At 41.4% G+C, this 18,426-nt stretch overlaps 1 protein-coding gene across 2 annotated transcripts; it reads right to left on the bottom strand.

Moving 5' to 3' along the window:
- Positions 1–217: 217 nt before the first annotated feature.
- On the bottom strand, positions 218–17,728 carry DDX17 (DEAD-box helicase 17). Of its 2 annotated transcripts, none has more exons than XM_064283537.1 (13): positions 17,621–17,728; positions 13,424–13,574; positions 12,658–12,757; positions 11,261–11,394; positions 10,609–10,674; positions 9,138–9,279; positions 8,517–8,677; positions 8,255–8,427; positions 7,327–7,437; positions 7,022–7,083; positions 5,887–5,946; positions 1,733–1,975; positions 218–766 (listed from the first exon to the last, which is right to left on the bottom strand). In XM_064283537.1, exons 1-13 carry the CDS (start codon positions 17,668–17,670, stop codon positions 261–263), a joined length of 1,959 nt encoding a protein of 652 aa, XP_064139607.1. In that variant the 5' UTR covers positions 17,671–17,728; the 3' UTR covers positions 218–260. The 2 variants fall into 2 exon arrangements, with proteins under 2 accessions (XP_064139607.1, XP_064139608.1); XM_064283538.1 differs by having other exon boundaries at positions 1,739–1,975.
- Positions 17,729–18,426: the final 698 nt, after the last annotated feature.

Below are 18,426 nucleotides of genomic sequence, written 5' to 3'. Positions count from 1 at the left end.
CAGATACATATATATATATATATACACACACATATATATACATATATATGTATATATCTTTTACAAAACCTGTTATCACAGACTGGATCATTTTGGCAGGCAGAGGAAACCTGGCAGTGAATTCTAACTAATCTGCATGAACGACAATCACAATGGATGGGGAAAAATAAAAAAGAGAAAGAAAAAGGGGGGGGGGGAAGGAAAGACAGCGTTCCTCTAAATGTAGTAAGTCTGCACAAGTCACTACCACTTGAGTGGTTTCATTTACGTGAAGGAGGAGGGGGAGGAGGAGGAGGGGGGTACTGGTAGGCAGTCTGCCCCATGTAACCTATCATATTGGTGGCTCCCGGAGGCTGTGCAAACTGTTGCGACATCAGTGGCTGTGGCTGCTGCCCAGACCGGCCTATCCCACTAAACTGCTGGCTAGAGCTCTGTGAACTTCTCCCAGTTGTGGTGGTGGTGCTAGCCCCGTAAGTGCCAGCAGCATATTCTTGGGCTGTATAGCCACTGGTGCCATAAGCAGCTGCCCCATAGGTGCCTTGACCATAGGTATATTGGCTTGCTTGTGCTCCAAAGGCAGAATTTGGACTTCCGTAGCCACTGCCGTTCGCATAACCAGCTCTATCGGTCTCACTCCGATCCCGATAGCTTGCAGAGTCTCTCCGGCCACCATCCTTGACTCCTCGAAGCCTCCGGTCACACTCATCCTGATACATCAGATTGGGATTATTGGCTGAAGAAGTGGTCCGGTATCGAGAACGACCTCCTGATGGGAAAATACATGCAATTTTTAGTGCCAAATCCATGATTCAACCATACATGCATGTAAAAACTCCAATGAGTATAAAAGTAATCAGCATTCTTTCCTGATCTTTAGCCAAGCCAACCTCCAAATCAGTGCTGTAAACATAAACCCATAATTTGGTTCTTTAACTGGGTATATCTAAGGGTGGTTAAACGTTCAAGAATACACATTCAAATGCTCAAGACTTACCTTTTCTCACCCTTTTAGGACCTTACTTTAACCTGAGAATAGCGGAAAAAAAAAAAAAAAAAAAAACCCACTATCTTAGAAATTTAGGATGGTAAAGGGGTTTAGATGACTTACTCTAGTTAGAAATAAAGACAAGCAGCCAAGTTCACACACACCACCACGAATAAGTTCCCTACTAGCACACAGAGGTTCTAAATGCTGCTTTAGGGGCCTAGCTCCATCAGAATCCTCTCACAAGCTTTAGAAAAAAAAAATACAAGCTGCTAGCTCCATTCTAAACTCACTAAATCCTATTTTTACAATCTCTCTGGTGATTCTGATATGCAGCATTAACGTGCAAGTTGGCGGGGGGGGGGGGGGGGGGCGGTGGGGTGGGGACCCACTACCAAACCAGGACCTCCAGATCCAAATACATGTCGTAACTGTGCAGTTTTCAGATCAACTGCCATGCCCCAGGTTCTACTACCATAAAATGGTGCAGTTACTGCTCTCTCCATATGAAAAACTGAAAACTTGACTAAGCCTTCTGAGGACAAAAGAGCAACTACAATTCAGCTTAATTTTGAACATATACCATGTACTCAAAGGTCACTTTTATATTATCTACAGAAATGCTATACCGCATAAGTTAAGGCAATATTACAAGCCCCCGAACCTCACATTTTCTTTTTTAAGAGAGGTTACAGCACGATGAACAAAGAGATACCTCAGCAGTACCTGGAAAACTCCAGGACTTACCCTTACCCCCGCCTCCGCCGCCTCCTCTGTGGTCTACCAGTTGCATCAGTTTGGGATTGATAGCCTGATTTGCCTCTTCCAGCACCTTGATCAGCTCTCTGGCCTGCTTTAGGTTCCCTGGGGTGAAGAAGGTGTAGGCGGTACCCTTGTTGGTGCTACGGGCCGTTCGGCCAATACGGTGCACATAATCTTCTGAGCTGTTTGGATAGTCATAGTTGATCACAAACTTGACATCTTCCACATCTTCAAAGCCAACGACGAGTCAGTGTGTTGGTTGATGTGGCAGGGAGAGAAGAGAAAGGACATGCCAACGACAGGTGGGAAGCACGAATGCAGATGACAGCAAGAGGAAAGAAGATTAAGTTAGTAGCCACTCTGAACAGAAACAAAAAAAGACTCATCCCAACAGAGTACAAGAGGATTAGTGATTCTGGGGACATGGACAGGGAATGGCATCTTTATCGGCTGTAAAATCCTACAGGAATCCCACCCAACCATCCAAACTCCTGCCTCTTCTGTGCTATAACCAATGTGCTGACAGGAGTTGTACGAAGACTGGTCTTCAGAATGGCAAATTCCAGGTTCTAACCTTTTCAAAACTGGAATGTCAAAGGAAGGGGTACCACTGTAAAGTTACAAGGCCAAATCACTTCTACTCTGTTGGGAGAAGCCTGGCAAAATATCAGTAACATGACAAACTTACCTTTAAACCAATCACAGAGCAAAACGAAAAAAGCTTCATATGCTTTATTACTACATTTTCAAGAAGACTAAAACATTTAATTCTTGCTATGTTTTCAAAAACTCTGATCAGAGCCAAAGATAAGCACACACCTACTTTCCTGTGCTGCAACATCCAGACTGCCTTTCCCCTCTGTTACCATAAATGCACATTACACTAAAATTTCACTGTACAAGCCCAGCTTCTGCCAAATGAGGTTTCTGCTTAACTCAAGGTTATTTCAACTCAGTGCTTGCTTCAATTATCAAACATTGTCTACGTGACCTGGGAAGTTAAAACAGCCAGAGTGTGGGAGAACCATGAAACCTTGAGACACGAGTTTAATATTCTGTCCACTGCTGGGAATTAAATAGCCTCCTAACACTTAAAATATGTAAATGTTAGTGTAATGCTTTCAGCTAAATATGTATTTTTACCTACTTAAACAAATAAATTTAAGAATATAACAAAGAATCCTAATGTTTTGTGGAAAAAATCTGCATTTTACAAAGAATATTCAGAAAATATCCTAGATAAAACACAGATTTTTGTGATATAAATAATTAAAAAACATTCTCTGTTTGTTACCAGACCGATGCACACTCCCTCCTCCTTTGGGAAACCGCTGCAGCCGATCCCGTCTCTTTGCCTTTTATTTTTGGCGGCCTCCTTTCGAAAACTCCGCCTTCTGACACGGGACCACTGGAGCGCGGGGAGCATGCATCAAGGGTCCGTGGCAGTGAGAAGTCCCCACACACGCTCGCTCTGTGAACTGGCTTAGATGCTTCTCTGTAGCCCCATTTGGTTGCCAAGCGCCGGAGAACCTGGGTTCGGGTAAAAATTTCAGGTCCTCCAACGCCTCCCCCAAGGATAATTGGGGTGATTGTAGAAAAAAATGATTAATAAAAAAATGTAAGTTACATCCAAAGGGTCAGACTGCATCTATTGCCCAGACTGGATTAATTTCAGGGGAAAGGGGAGATGATTGGGGAAAAAAAAAAATTCAGCTCTTGTTAAAGGGCCTGTGTAGAAAGGGGCATCATGTCTGTTTCTTATTACAATAAAGGCTCCTCAGTCTTTACTGACCCCTAAAGTCCTGAACCACACCAGAAAGACGAGAAGGCAGTTATCACAGGGGGCAGCGTGAGTCTCCGGCTAGGGTCGTTGATGCAACAAAGAAAAAAACTTATAGAGCAAGGACGGATGTACAATGGGGGGTTGGGAAGGGGGAGTTATGCCCCAAGGCCGCATCTTCAGAGCTAGGACAGTGCTCCTCAGTCAATCCCATTGTGTATGACCATCAGCAGCAGAGCAAGCTGACTTACTATACTGGATACACAGAAGCGTGCTTTCCTAGCAGAAAGCACTGGGGACTGGAGTCAACAGTTCGGGTACTACTGGGGGGTATTTCTGGAGGGGCTCAACAGGGAGCAAGCAGGGTGCACGTTCTTCATACTAGAAAGGCGTCCTGTGTGCACACATAGGTGGGCTGAGGGCACATAAGAGCAAGCGCAGAGTCTGGTTTTCTCCAGTCTAGCTTGCCCTGATGTTATTTGTGCACTGCCACAATTTTATCTTGTTGCCTTTAGAGAAGATGCTGTAGTGGGGTAAGAATCTGAAAAGTTAACGCTGTGGCCAGCTGCCTGGGATAACTTTTTGTCTGACATCAAAAAGCCCTAGACATGGCCTGAATCTCCAATTGCTAATTGAGAGGGAAGACTAAAACTAGCCGACAGGCTCATCTAGAGCTGCTTCGGGCCAATGTAGGTTTGCCTCGGCCATGTACTGAGTGATCTGCAGCTGATATCAAAGCTTCTGTTAAAAAACAAAACAAAAAAAAAAATAAATTCAGTACTTTTAGTTTAACAGCTTGTAATTTAAACAAAAAAAAAAAAAAAAAAAAGGAAAAATATCTCAGTGGAAACGGAATAGTGGTTTCCTGAGAGTGATTGTAATAAAATTATGGGAATCAGAGAACTTACCTGAAGGGAACACTTAAGAGGCCATCGCTTGACAGGAAGTGAAAAAAGGCCTGGTGACTCAGCTAAAAATTGCACCCCTGTCTATGAGGTAGAAGCCTTCACTTTCCAGTATCTTGTAGGACCTTGGTCAGAATTCTGCCATTTTTGTGGGTTTTCCCCCTCCTTCTGATTTTTACAAGGCAGCAAACAAAGGGGCCCAAAACAAGCACTAATGTTGAGTAACAAGAAACAGACTCAGGTACCTTCCCTCTCCCCTCATTTGGATGAGTGGGGGTTGGATGAAGAGTCTAAGATATTCTAATGGTAGCCAATTGATTTGGTTTACGAATGCAGGGGGACATGGAGTAAATATATTTTAATTGTCTAGGCAAGATGCACAAAGAAGCTACCAGCACATAGCAAGCCTGTTTAAAACCACCATTACTGAAAGCTTTTATGTCAACTGCTTTCAGGCCTCAGCCTCTTCTCCCAACAGGCCCAAGTTCTAACTGCACAGATCCAGACATGACCTCAGAGAGCAGAGACAATTTTCAGTCATGGCTGCAGGTTGCCACCTCTGAAGGAGGGAATGATGAGTGCAATGCATAAGAAGGCTTCTTCACTCTTGTAATTCCAGTTTAGATACTTGTCCCTTTTATGTTAAATATTATAAGGCAATACAGTATTTCTCACCTCACTGGGCAAGAAATTAAATGCCTGTCAATAATTTAAAAATTTCCTTGTGATAAAAGCAATTTTAAATATAAAAGTTTTCATTTAGCCTTGTTTAGCTCAGAATAGGCTAAATAAAGTATGTTAAGATATCTGTATACATCTTCATTTATAGTAGGTGGAAAAGTCCAGAAGATCATCATCTTCAAATTAAGTTCTTAATTGGAAGTCCACACATCGAAGATACGAGTATGGGTGGGAACAGATTACTGAGTGCCTGTGACAACTGTACTTCAGGAAATGCAATTGGGCAATGTAGATCTAACTGCTGAATGGTATCATGGTACAGACTAAGTAAATTCTAAGAACATATTCAGTTAGCATCCATGGTACCGGACCTCCATGTATGCCTGGCATAGTAGTAACTGAAGAAACTAGCTCACAATGGCTAACTTCAACCAGACTCATTCTATCCAGCCCGGAAACAGAAGGAAGCCAGGAAGTTGCGCTGTTCAACTGAATGTCTCCTCTCCCTCTGTTTGAACAGTCATGCCTAGGCCTTGCTGCAGACCAAAGCCTGTTTGTTAGGAGCAGGAAGAGACTTTGAAAATTAAAAAAAGGGTGGAAAAAAATCAAGGTTAAAAAAAAAAATCGTGGGGGAAAAAAAATCACGCTTTGTATTGTTCTCTTGTAAGCATTTATCTAAAAACACATATATCCAACTCTAATTTGAAATGACAAACAAATCTTTAAACCAAAAGATACATATACCATTAACAGAGACACCTATCTGTACAAACCTAGCCCTCGGGAGGCTACATCTGTGGCAATGAGGATGGGAGCCTTTCCAGAACGGAACTCTGCAATGGAAAAGAAGAATGCTACCATCAACTCCAAGTTACCCGATCAAGACTAAGTGACATGTCTTCAAATAGAACCACTTAAGCATCTTGAACTATCTGGCCTTTTCACTTGATCATGTTAAAATTTCAAGTAGTGGTCTCAAAAAAGGACAATCCTTTTAAAAGAAAACTAGTAATGTCTTTAAACTCTTGCTACACCCACTTTTAGCAGAGAGACAATAGACAAAAAGCTACCTCTACTAATAAGGAAGTACATTTGAGTGGCAATTCATAAACAAAATTAACATGAACTAATTTTTTTTCTCTTAAATGGTGACAGGATGTTATCTCCCAAAGGGAACAACTAAAAACCACAAGTGGGGGGAGGGGAGGCAAGTTTAAGCAATATGGAACAAAGGGAGGAACAGTACTTTTCTCAAGATAAATACGTTATCATTTCTTACATACAGTCTCTTCCATTTCACTCAATGGACTTTCTGTAGGACTAGTCCTGAACAAAAACAAAAGGGCTAGAAGAAGTGCTAGAACGTGACTTGATGATCGAGGGGCTTTTTCCTTTAAACATTTCAGTAACGGTCAAATATTCCACGAAGGTAGGTGCTTCTATACTGAGAATGGGTGGGGGTGGGGAAGCCTTTATTAAACACAAGCACTTACTAAATAAAGGCCAAACGGTGGAAGTTGTGAAAACGTGTATACGGAACCTTATGTAAAGAGGACATCATAGACCTTAAAGACTATGAAGACATGCCCAAAGTGCTTAATTCTCAATCAACTCAAGCAAGAGGGAGGCAAACTATGGCCTAAGAGCCCAATATGGCGCAAAGACAATTTCTGCAAATCCAGCTTTACAGAAACGCAGCAAAGCCATTCTTTTACATATTGTCTACGGCTGCCTTTGTGCTTCATCGGCAGAGCTGAACGCCTGCAACAGAGACCACCATGTGTAACGCAATGCTGAAATATTTACTATCTGGCCCGTTATAAAGAAAGTTTGCTAATTCCTGAATACAACATGGACATTTAAAAAAAAAAAAAAAAATCCACAGAAAATGCTTAGTTTCAAACTCACCATTAAGTACCCAATCTCTTTCTGGTTGACTCTTATCTCCATGGATACACATAGCTGGCCAACTGTCAGGAGAAAAGTGACTGATGTTTCAGAAAGCTTAAAAATTAGGAAAACCTAAGCTTTAAAAAGGAATGCTACCATATATAATTTTGTTAGGCTACATGAACAGATTTGTGTGTTCACTTAAAGAGCAAGCTGCATGTTAGGCATCACCGAAATATACAAAATTCCTAATACTAATTAAAAAATTCCTACTAAGCTATCAAATTCAAAGTCAGTTAAAATTAGCTTTGTCCTACACTCACCCATCTCTGCGCATCCTGCGAGTGAGGTCATCACAGCGTCTCTTTGTCTCCACAAATATAATTGTCTTATTTTCCTTTTCGGCCATTATTTCCTCCATGAGTTGGATCAATCTGAAAGCAAGACCAATATTAACATATGTATAAAAAACGCCTCTCTATACAAGGAAGATATGCTGGAAATAAACCTGTCAAAGCTATAGCATTTTCTTTTCACGTTGCTTTATTTTAATAAACATATATACAGCACTACGATCCAGACACTGCTCTACGTTCTTAGTAACAACTCATACCATCCTCACAGCAAGCCTGATTATCCCCATTTGACAGATGAAGAAACGGAGGCACCAAGAGGTACCAACCCAGTGCCGCTGACTCTGACTCACAGTGACCCCTTAAGGACAGAGTAGAACTGTCCCATAGGGTTCCCAGGCTGTGCATCTTTATGAAAGCAGACTGCCACCTTTCTCCCACAAAGCAGGTGGTGGGTTCAAACTGCTGACCTTCTGGTTAGCAACCAAGTGCTTAACCTCTGCGCAGCAGGCCTCCTATCAAGAGGTACCCGTTGCTGTTGAGTCGATTCCGACTTATAGCTACCCTATAGGGCACGGCAGAACTGTCCCATAGGGTTTCCAAGGAGCAGCCAACCTCTTAACCACTGCACCACCAGGGCTGCTATCAAAATTCCAAAATATCTAAAATTATAAAGCCTGTAATTGGCAGAGCTAGGATTTGAATCCAAGGATACCGAGTCCTTGCCTTTAACCACAATGCTCTGTTGACTTCTGATATAAAGGGTGGATTGTTAGAAAGTTAACAAATCTTTTAGTATGTTTTTGGGCCTCAAAAAATACTGGCTAATACTTTAATTTCAAAGGATTATATGGCTAGGTTTATCAGCATCTACAAAATACAGTGAAATCTTTCATACTTGTGGTCTTTTTCACTTTCCATGCACACATCTACAATCTGGAGGATGTTGTGGTTGGCACTCAGCTCCAGATTGCCCACATTGATCTGGGTGTAATCACGAAGGAAATCCTCAGCAAGCTGTCTTACTTCTTTTGGCCAGGTTGCACTCCACATCAAGGTCTGCCTATCAGGCTATCAGGAAGAAAGGAAATGCTTTTTTTAGGCTGCACAACTGTCACATGCAAGGAACATCAAAGTAACGGAGTATCAATTTTACATACCCTGATTTGGTCAACAATTTTACGAATCTGGGGTTCAAAGCCCATATCAAGCATTCTGTCAGCCTCATCCAATACAAGGTAAGTGCATCGTCGAAGATTCGTCTTTCCCGACTCCAGGAAATCTATCAGGCGTCCAGGAGTGGCTATGCAGATCTCAACACCTGCAAAGAAAGGGGGAAAAAAAAAATCAAAAAGCTAGTCAACTAAGAGTTCTTTACACACTGTCCAAGCCTCAGCAAAACAAACTAAGCATAAGCTTGGGTGGTTGTACTCAATACAGTGGAGCAGCAGCTAAGTTTTAACAACCAAACACCACAAAACCAAACCCACTGCCGTCAAGTCAATTCTGACTCATGGCAACCCTATAGTTTTAACAACAGTACCTGCAAAAGCACGATGGAAGGAGAATTCAGGTACAGCCATCAAATCTTCACTAAGTCTCTAACCCTAACTTTCTTCCTGCAAATAGCCATTATAACCATATCTAAGACTTTCTAAACTGCTGAAACATTCTTTTTTTCCCCATAATAACCCCCTATTTTCCTCTTCAATTTGATCCATAGAAATTGGTAAAGCAAGATCAAACTAAAAAATTGATATACTACAATATCCTTTCATTACCTCTCTCCAAGTCTCGAATCTGGGGGCCTTTAGGAGCACCTCCATAAATGCAAGTACTCTTCAATCTAGAACATTTGCCATAGTCATCAGCCACCTGCTGAACTTGCTGTGCAAGCTCTCTGGTAGGAGCCAGAACCAGACACTGAAACAGAACAAACACTTGAGACACTCACCCCAAGTAAAAGTAAAATAAAACAAAAAGGCACAATACAAAAAAGTAATTCCTTCTCTATTGTCTAATCTGGTAATTCCAAGGTAGGTGCTACTTTCAAAAAGTATGTGTCCCCCAAAGTATGTGGGGGACTAGGGGGTGCCGCGTAAGGAATGTGGAAAGAAAATGTTAGAACTTAAGTAATTTATTACTTAAGTGCCCTACGGGTCTCATATTCAGACTGGGAATATGTATTCTTTGTGATTACATAATACGTAAGTAATATTAGGTTAAGTACAATGACACGGGCATCCTTACTTGGTTTACTTTTGACACGTTATGATTTATTAGTTTATGCATGCTACTTAAGTGGATTTACACATTGCATTATCTAGTTTTAAACGATATGACTCTCACAAAATAAACAAGTGGCTTTAAAAATTTCCTGCAACAAAACCATAGATTAGGTATTAGCAAGAAACACAAGAACAAGAAAATGGCTGAGCTGACACTTCTCTGACTTCTAGCTTAAGCTCTTTGCTAGGCAGACTAGGCGAAAACGATGATGGCTTATATACGCTCTGACAAGTAGTTGGCCCGAACACTACTAAATCAAGGATTTTTGAAATAGGTATCATATATATTAATAAAGTACGGCGAATCTTGCTTGATGTACAAGTCCATTAGATATCAGCCATATAAATAAAAAATTATTATTTCCTTTTATGAATACCGAGACATACCATAATACCGTACATATAAATATACACTAGGTACAAAAGCAATTTAAAAAAGAGAACAAGTAAAAGTACACTTTCAGAAAGTTGAGAGACTACTACTGAAATTGTACAGAACACACTTAAGGGAAAATTACCAAATCAGAAAATCATGCTACCCCTACACATGTTTACAAAAGTATTATTTAATCACAATCACATATCCCCAAATGGCCTTTGAGAGCCATAGGGCAGAGACCTTATCTCATACCTCTTTTGAGTCCCTGAGAGTATCTAAGCACAACCAATAATTAGGTACTGCACTTCATTTAGTGCACAGTAAATACCTACATATAAAGACAGTATGCACAGTGATTAGAGTCAGACTTCAGTCTCAATTCAAGTTCAGCCATTTACTGGTAATAGCTGTAGTGACCTGGGCAAGCCATATAAATGCACTGTACCTAAGATTTCATATCAGTAAGATGGGAATTAATATGACTTGTAGTCATGGGGTAGGGTTTAGAATTAATTAATGTAAAACACAGTAATTATTAAATTTTAGTTAATTCTTAGAATTATAAGCAAATTGAAACACACTTACGATTGGGCCATCTCCCCTTTCCAAGTATGGCTGGTGGTTAATATGAACAATTGCAGGCAGCAAATACTGGGGGGAACAAGAACGACATGGTTATTATACCAAAACTAAGTCATTACCTTAAAAGATCTAACTCATCACCCGTTACTGTCGAGTGTTGATTCCAATTCATAGCTACCACATACAACAGAGAAGAACTGCTCCATAGGGTTTCCAAGGAGCGCCTGGTGGATCTGAACTGCCAATCTTTTGGTTATCAGCCATGGCTCTTAACCACTGTGCCACCAGGGTTCCATAAAAACCAAACCTGTAGCCGTCAAGCTGATTCCAACTCATACCAACCCTACAGGACAGAGTGGAACTGCCCCAGAGGATTTTCGAGGAGTAGCTGACTCTTAACCACTATGCCACCAGAGCTTCTCTAAACTTATCACAGTAATTCATAATGCCTGAATAGGAAAATAAGGAACAGGACTCATCACTGCCACACATATGAGCAACATAAACTTGAACATCAAATACTTCCACACATTTCAGATAGCCAGAAAAGCCAAAATTATCACCAACACACTATCTATATTACAACTTTACAAAGAATTGAGAATATATGTGACAACCAGAACAGCAAAATAAATGACTATAAGGTGGTACGTACTGCCAAAGTTTTCCCAGAGCCGGTCTGAGCAATGCCCACCATGTCCCGGCCACTAAGAGCCAAAGGAAACCCCTGGCACTGAATCGGAGTTGGCTCTGTAAAGTGCTGATCCATCAACACGTCCATTACGTATTCTATAAGACAGAATAAACACGTTACTGGTTTAAATAAACGAACACACATTGAAAACGAGTCTCACGGAAGGCATTTCACCCAGCTTTTGTATCTCTCCAAGGAAGTTTTTCTTTAGTTACTCAATCTTCTCACCAGCTCACTACCACAGTCATCTACTCTCCCTCAAAAAATTCAAAACCACTGCCTAAAGCAGCTAAGAGTATGGGAACACAGTAGTCACTTACTGTTTGCCAAATTCAATGATACCCAGCTTAGAAAGCAATCTCATTCTGCAGTTTTTTAAAGAGAGGCAAAACCCTAGTGGAAGATGAGAAATGCCCAAAACGAATAAACGTTCTGTTTAAGTTGGAGAACAGGGGAGCATTAAAAAATCTCCTATGATCAAAGTTTACTAGTGCTTACCAGGGGCGGGAGTGAGGGAAGGCGTAAGGAAGCCAAAACATTTAGGGGACACTGAGCTTGTTAGGGTGACAGAAAAAGTCAAAAAACGGTTAACGGTGATGGTTGAACATGACGAACTTAAATAAATGTCAATGAACTATACACGTGAGAATTGTTGAAATGGCAAATGTTATCTACATTTATCACTAAAAAAAAAAAAAAAAAAACAACCTGTTAACAACGAAGAACTCTTATGCAACAGGTATGGTATTTACCTCTAGTGTTAAACAAATTTTGAATAAAAAAATAACACGGGTAGTCCCCAACTTATGACAGGGTTCCATTCCAACAACTCTTGTCACAAGTCTGTTCTGGTGTTAGGTCGAATACTTTTTGTTTTATTATTGTCTTTAATATCAGTATTTTTTATATCACATCTTGTCTTTGTGGGTTGGAAACGTTACATATAAACCCACCAAAACCAAACCCACTGCTGCTGACTCATAGCGACCCTGTAAGACAGAGCAGAACTGCCCCACAGAGTTTCCAAGGAGCACCTGGTAGATTTGAACTGCCAACCTTTTGGTTAGCAGCCGAAGCACTTAACCACTACATCACCAGGGTTTCTTACGGATATATTTTCATACATCCGTACATAAAAAAATACACAAACCATGAGGAAAAAACACAGTTGTAAACGCAGTTCATTATAACCTGAATACAGCGTAGATTGGGGACTACCTGTATTACCGTTGTGAAGGGTTTCTACTTGTCTTTTCAACAAAATCCTGAGCCTGGGTCAGAACCTTTAAATAACCTACTACCATGTTTACCTTTCAACCAAAATCAACAATTAAGATCCTGGATTAAAGAATACTTACGTGGGAAGTTGGCATGATGGAAAGCAAACACAGGTTTAGGACAAACATCTCCCCCTCTCACTGTAATCTCTTTCTTTCGGCGTAGTTCATCAACCTCATACTGTAAAAGAAAATGAAGTAAAATGAGGTAGCAAATACTCCGAAAATACACAAGTTTACACTTCAACCTAGCTGGACAACCATTATCCAATTCACAAATGAGAATGGAAAATAAATTTATTTAAAACTTTATATAGTGCTTTCATATAATTTAATTTAACCCTCACAACTTTGTCAGTAACGCAGATGATAGAAGTTCCTTTTTCCACATGAGAAAAACAGATACTCAGAAAGGCTAAGTTACTTGGCCCAAGGTTATGACTAGGAAGAGGGAGAAAACATGGACCGCACGCCCAGGTTCCACTGTATTTTCTTCTGAACAAGTAACCATTCCCTGAGTAGGCTCCGGAACAATCATAATGAGGGGTTAGACATACAAACGGGAGTACACAATGCCACTATAGTAAATTCACTTCTCCAATTAAAATTATATATGACAAACAGGTCGGGAAGCACAGTTAACAAACAAGGACCAAGTATTACGTTAGGTGCATATTTAAACTGGTTCCTCTCACGAGGACCGGCAGTCTTCATAAGGAGCCATGAACAGCACCACTGCACTAGAATAAAACACCTACCAGCAGTAGGATGAATAAACTCTAGCCCATCTATCCACTAGGTTCGTAAATGTGCATAAAAACCATTAAAAACAAAAAACAAAACTTACCGGAGTCAGCCTCGCCACTTCTGGGTGTTCCACATAAAAATTCTTCTCAAATTTGGGGAGCTCACTCAAATCCCACTTCTTTTTACGTAAACGCTCCCCAGGATTACCAAATTTCTTCGGGGGAAGACCACCACCACCTCTTGCTCCAAATCTACAGAAATATCAACATTTTTGATTTATTAGGATTTTAAAAGCAATATACCATAAGAATCATAAAAACATTCAAAAGACAGGACTCCTAGGATGTGACCAGCCTCCCTCCAAAAAGAGTATTTTATTACTCTTTATTTGAAGGTGCGGAAATTGTAAAACAACTTCCTTTTCAAGTGATAGTTATGAACACAGATGATGACAGATGAAAAACGAAAAATCCCTGTATTTAGACACATAGATCACCATGAAGACCGTGATCTGGAACATGACTGGCTTGAATTCTGGCTCTGCTACTTGCTGTGCAATTTTATGCAAATTATTTACCTTCTGTGCCTTCATTTCCTCTGTGGCAATAATACCACGTATTTCACAGATTACTATGAGGATGGAATGAATTAACGTGTAAAGTACTTGAAACAGTGCCAAGCAAAGCAAGCACTCAGTACTCATTCATTCAACAAATAGTTACTGAGTACAAACTATGTACTAACGACTCTTTTTACGTGGTGCTGAAAATATTGAACGCGCACTGGCTTACCTCTAAACTGTCCAAAGGGTGGGTAAAGGAGGACCCATATGCTTAAATTAAGGTTAAGATTGTGCAGAGATAAAAATAGACATCACTCAAGTCTCCCCAAACTTGGATCCTTCCCCTTTGGACCTGTGAGGAGCACTCCTACTCTGCTAATCTAAGGAATCTGCTAGGACCAGTAAGGTAAAAGACTGGTAAGGTGGTTTTCACCTGTAGTTTATGCTAACAGAACAAGAGCCAGAACAAAGATTTATAACCTTTATCTTGTACCTCTCTTCTTGGTTCCCAGGCACATGGTGCTATTAACCTACAGAAAAAAAAATTACTAAGCCTTTATTAGTTAAGATATAAAAAACTCAACAGATCACTTAAAATCAGTTTCTTCTCACTTTATATATACCTTTCACAAGTTCAGCTAGAACACAAATGTAGCCAAACCTGAAATGCAAGATTAAAAGCTACATTTCCTAGAACCCTAACATTAAAATGACTTTCATTGCCATATTTCAAACCTATGTGAAGTGTGGGGTGTTGTCTGGTATACAAACAGTATACGGTATTTTTTCATCCCATTTCCTCACTCCTTGTAAGGTACTTACACTGCCTCTCATTTCCCTGTTCATGTCTAACCCACTCAGCTTCAAGTGATAAAATGAAATTATTTGAAAAGAAAAAAAGTTAAGGATGAGCTTCAATTTCCCTGCAATTCAAAGCATTAAAACTCTTAAAGACCCAGCTAGATGCTTCTCTAAATAAACACAAAAACACAGAATTTTATTTGCAACCACTGGCACTCAGCAGGCAGAACCTGGCTGATTCTAACTATACTACTGCTGAACCAGTAATAGAAATTAATAGTCAAAACAAAAAACAGCATGACATATCAGAGGAAAAAAAAAAAAAAAAATCAAAGACCTCTCTAATATGCTCTCAGGCTTAAGGCTCAATGCTACCAGACCACTCACCACCCTGGTTAATCCCCTTCTCCTCCACTCAGCACAATTCTATATAAGGTAATCATAAAACAGAAAGCCAAGCCTATGTTATCACTGTCATGCAAAGAAAAGAAAAATGACAAAACACCAATTTTCAGAGATTCTATCAATCTGGTTTATACAAACCTATGTGTTTCCTAGAAGTTGCCACTTCAATGCTATTTTCCAGATCTGACTTTAAAACTAATGTTTTAGAAAGAGAAAACAACTTCTGAAAGAGGTTCCTTTTAAAGTTTATCCTCAACAGCCATTTTTTTTTAAGGGATGACAAAAAAGGTATTTTCCCATCTCCCTACTGCCCTCGTTATTTATCCAAGAGGTACTATTTCACACTAAAGGTAAAATTTGAAGGAAAAAAAAGTAGCTGTCTTTTATGTTTATAATTAATGTTGACCTCAAAATGAAAAAGAACCTTTTATCCTTGTAGAATTGAGCCTGTTTGTGCCATCCTTTAATGTGAACATAACCTAATACCTGGGTACACTACTGAACTGCTCATTAAATGTTTATACTGAATCATAAAGGAAAATTCGTGAAAACAGGGCTCAGACCTCATAAAAGAATGCTATTGTTTGAAATTAATAATTTTAAGGCTTAAAAAAAAATGTCATCTTAATACTCAGAAGCATCGATATGGGATAAGCGAAGCATGAATTACTATCCAAACTCAAGTTTTTTCTTTTCAAATAGTTTATCACTTAAAAACATATACGCAACATTATATTAAATCAAACATCCATGGTAAAGAAACATTAACACTACTGTGGTGGCCCCTATGTGCCTATTTCAAGCTTACTATTCCACCATTAACAACTACCTTGAACTCTGCTAATCATTCCCCTGCTCTTTATAGTTTTACCATATTTTTACACATACTAAACAAGCTATCCTTCTGCCACAACTTGATTTTTGATCCAATATTATGTTTATGAGTGATCCATGTTGATGTAAGTTTATTCATTTTAGCTACTGTATTCTATTGCATGAAAACCTACAAGTTATCCAGACATCTGGGTTGTTTACAGTATTTTGCTATCATGGAACAATGCTGTTACAAACATTTTTGTGCATGCATCCTGGGCACGTGAGCAAGGGTTTCTCTAGGCTCTAAAATGTAGGGTTTAAAGCTTGGAGAGGAATTACTTGGTCATTTTCAACTTTACTAGATATAATTCTTTTTCCTAAACGGTTGTATTGAAATTCACTTCTACACTTGGCTATATCATGAAACTCCAAGCAAATGTTTAATTTTTAGCCCTTCTTTTTTTAACACCAAGATAAAAGTATTTTCCTTCCTAACAAAGTACAAACAAAATAATTATCTTTTATTTGGTAAATTAAGTGATAATTGAGGTACATGCGGCTAGTAAATCTGGTACTTGTGTATCTGAGCTACAAAAGACAAAATGTGGGGACAGAGTAACAAAACACTGCAAAGTAAAGAGAGTTATCAGAGAAGGAAATACGCTGGGTTGAAGATCTTGCTCAAGGTCACGCATATATTAAGAAGTGGATTCGTACTACTCTAAAGAGAGACATAATTTTTATTAACTAAAAAAGTTACAGTACAAATCAGTGCATGGATCTCTTAAGCATCTTTTTCATTTCAGCGACATTAAGATTTGAAACTCAGTCTCTGGAAGTACTTCAGGTCTGATCTCATGTTAACTTCCATTCCAGAATCCTTGGCATTGTGTCACTGTCACATTAAGAATTTTATAGCTAGGCTGAAAAATTAATACTGCAGTCCAGTCAGAGGGGGAGGAAAAAAAAACCGAGAAGAAAAATAATTAAAAATACAATAACGACCCCCGGCAAAAAAAAACTCCCTTCCCAAACACGATCATTTACATCTGAACGTGCTTCCTCCAAAGTGGAAAACAAAAGATACTGAAGGGGATTTAAAAAATATCCTAAAAATTAAGAGTCGGCCTCCCGGTGTCCAGTTTCAAACCAGGTTCCCAGCCCAGCAACAGCCATCTCAGGCGCTAGAGAACACCAGGGAAGCCATTTCGCGTTAACGCTTTCCCAGGCGGCATCAGGCGACGTCCCCCTCTTCCCGCAGGAGCCCCCCAGTTTCCCGGGCGACCGCCGAGGCCCAGAGCGATCCAGTGGCTCGCCCCGTCGGCCGGGCTCTGAAACCGGGAAACCAGGCGCGGCCCGGGTTCGAGCTGGCGGCGGCCATGCCGGCCCGGCCTCTGGTTCCCCTCGGAGCCAGGCCGCGCCACGACCGCCGTCCACAAAAAGGAGCTGGAGCGTCGCCAAGCCGCCGCCCCTGCTGCCAGGTCACGAGTGACCGCGGGACCGAGGCCCCGGCGCGCCCGCAGGCCAGCGCACCAAACTGCTATTATTGTCCCGCTCGCCTCCCGGGTTCGGGGAGAGGGTGACTAGCCCTGCAGTTTCCTCCAACGCTCCCGCTAGGCCGAAGGCTTCAGTCTCCTCAGGAAACCACCTCCTCCCGCCCCACGTACATCCAAGGCCTTTCTTCTCCTCCTCCTCCTCCCCCTCCCCCCTTACCCTCCACGGTCACGATCCCGGTCTCGGTCCCCAAAGCCGCCTCCGCGCATTGTCCCAAAGGGATAGAGATCTGGGAGCGGGGCACGGATGGCCGGGCTCGGGAGGGCCTGCGGCTCCGGTCTGGTGACGACCGATGGCGGCGGCGCCTCCGCTGTTGGGGCGGCGGCAGGCGCGGCGCTCTCTCGCTCCGACGCGCTATCTCCCGTCGCAGACGCCACCGTCGCCGCCTCTCTCGTCGGAGACGGGAGCAAAACACAAGAGAATCGGGATTACTAAAACGCTGGGTAGGTTTAGCTACCCTTAAACCCAGCAGTGCTGCCTTTAAGCGTCTCCTTCCTCCCCAGCGACTGCACAAAATGGCGGTCGCTGCTGAGCCTGCTCCAGCTTAACGCTACGTACGCCGGAGACGATACGTAAACAGCGTCTCGGAATAGCCCGAGGGCCTCGCGGAGTAAGACGACTATTCTTGGAATCGGTTTACGTTAGTTGCGGAGATGGGCGTGTTTTACGGTAGGTAGAAGAAAAACAAAGTACGGAGCGGGCGTAGAGTTCTCGCGCCACCTGAACTGGAACGCGGGGTGGGGGTGGGGAGGAAGAGGCTCGGGTGCGACGTAACATTCTTTGCGGCCTTAGCCTGCCCACTATTGCGAAGATGCGTACTATGCGTAACGCAGTATGTTTAGAGAATAGAGTTTGCCGGATTCCGACCGCGGGATGGAGTGACGCGTTGCTTTCAGGGACAATAACTAACCTCCATGTTGCAGTCATCAATTCTAGGGTCTCCGAGTGTCAGAAGCCCAGGAGGG

Source organism: Loxodonta africana, chromosome 4, assembly GCF_030014295.1.
Source record: "Loxodonta africana isolate mLoxAfr1 chromosome 4, mLoxAfr1.hap2, whole genome shotgun sequence".
Taxonomy (NCBI): Eukaryota; Metazoa; Chordata; class Mammalia; order Proboscidea; family Elephantidae; genus Loxodonta; species Loxodonta africana.
Note: the sequence above shows the minus strand (reverse complement) of the source record. Positions and strands in the feature narration are given on the sequence as shown.

Bases quoted from the DNA above. Each gene is read 5' to 3' on its own strand.
- DDX17 (XM_064283537.1), bottom strand. From the start codon at position 17,670: ATGCGCGGAGGCGGCTTTGGGGACCGAGACCGGGATCGTGACCGTGGA. The intron at 13,575-17,620 runs GTAAGGGGGGAG...ATATTTCTGTAG, and splicing joins CGGGATCGTGACCGTGGAGG to ATTTGGAGCAAGAGGTGGTG. The intron at 5,947-7,021 runs GTGAGTTTGAAA...TTTCCATTGCAG, and splicing joins AAGAGATTGGGTACTTAATG to AGTTCCGTTCTGGAAAGGCT.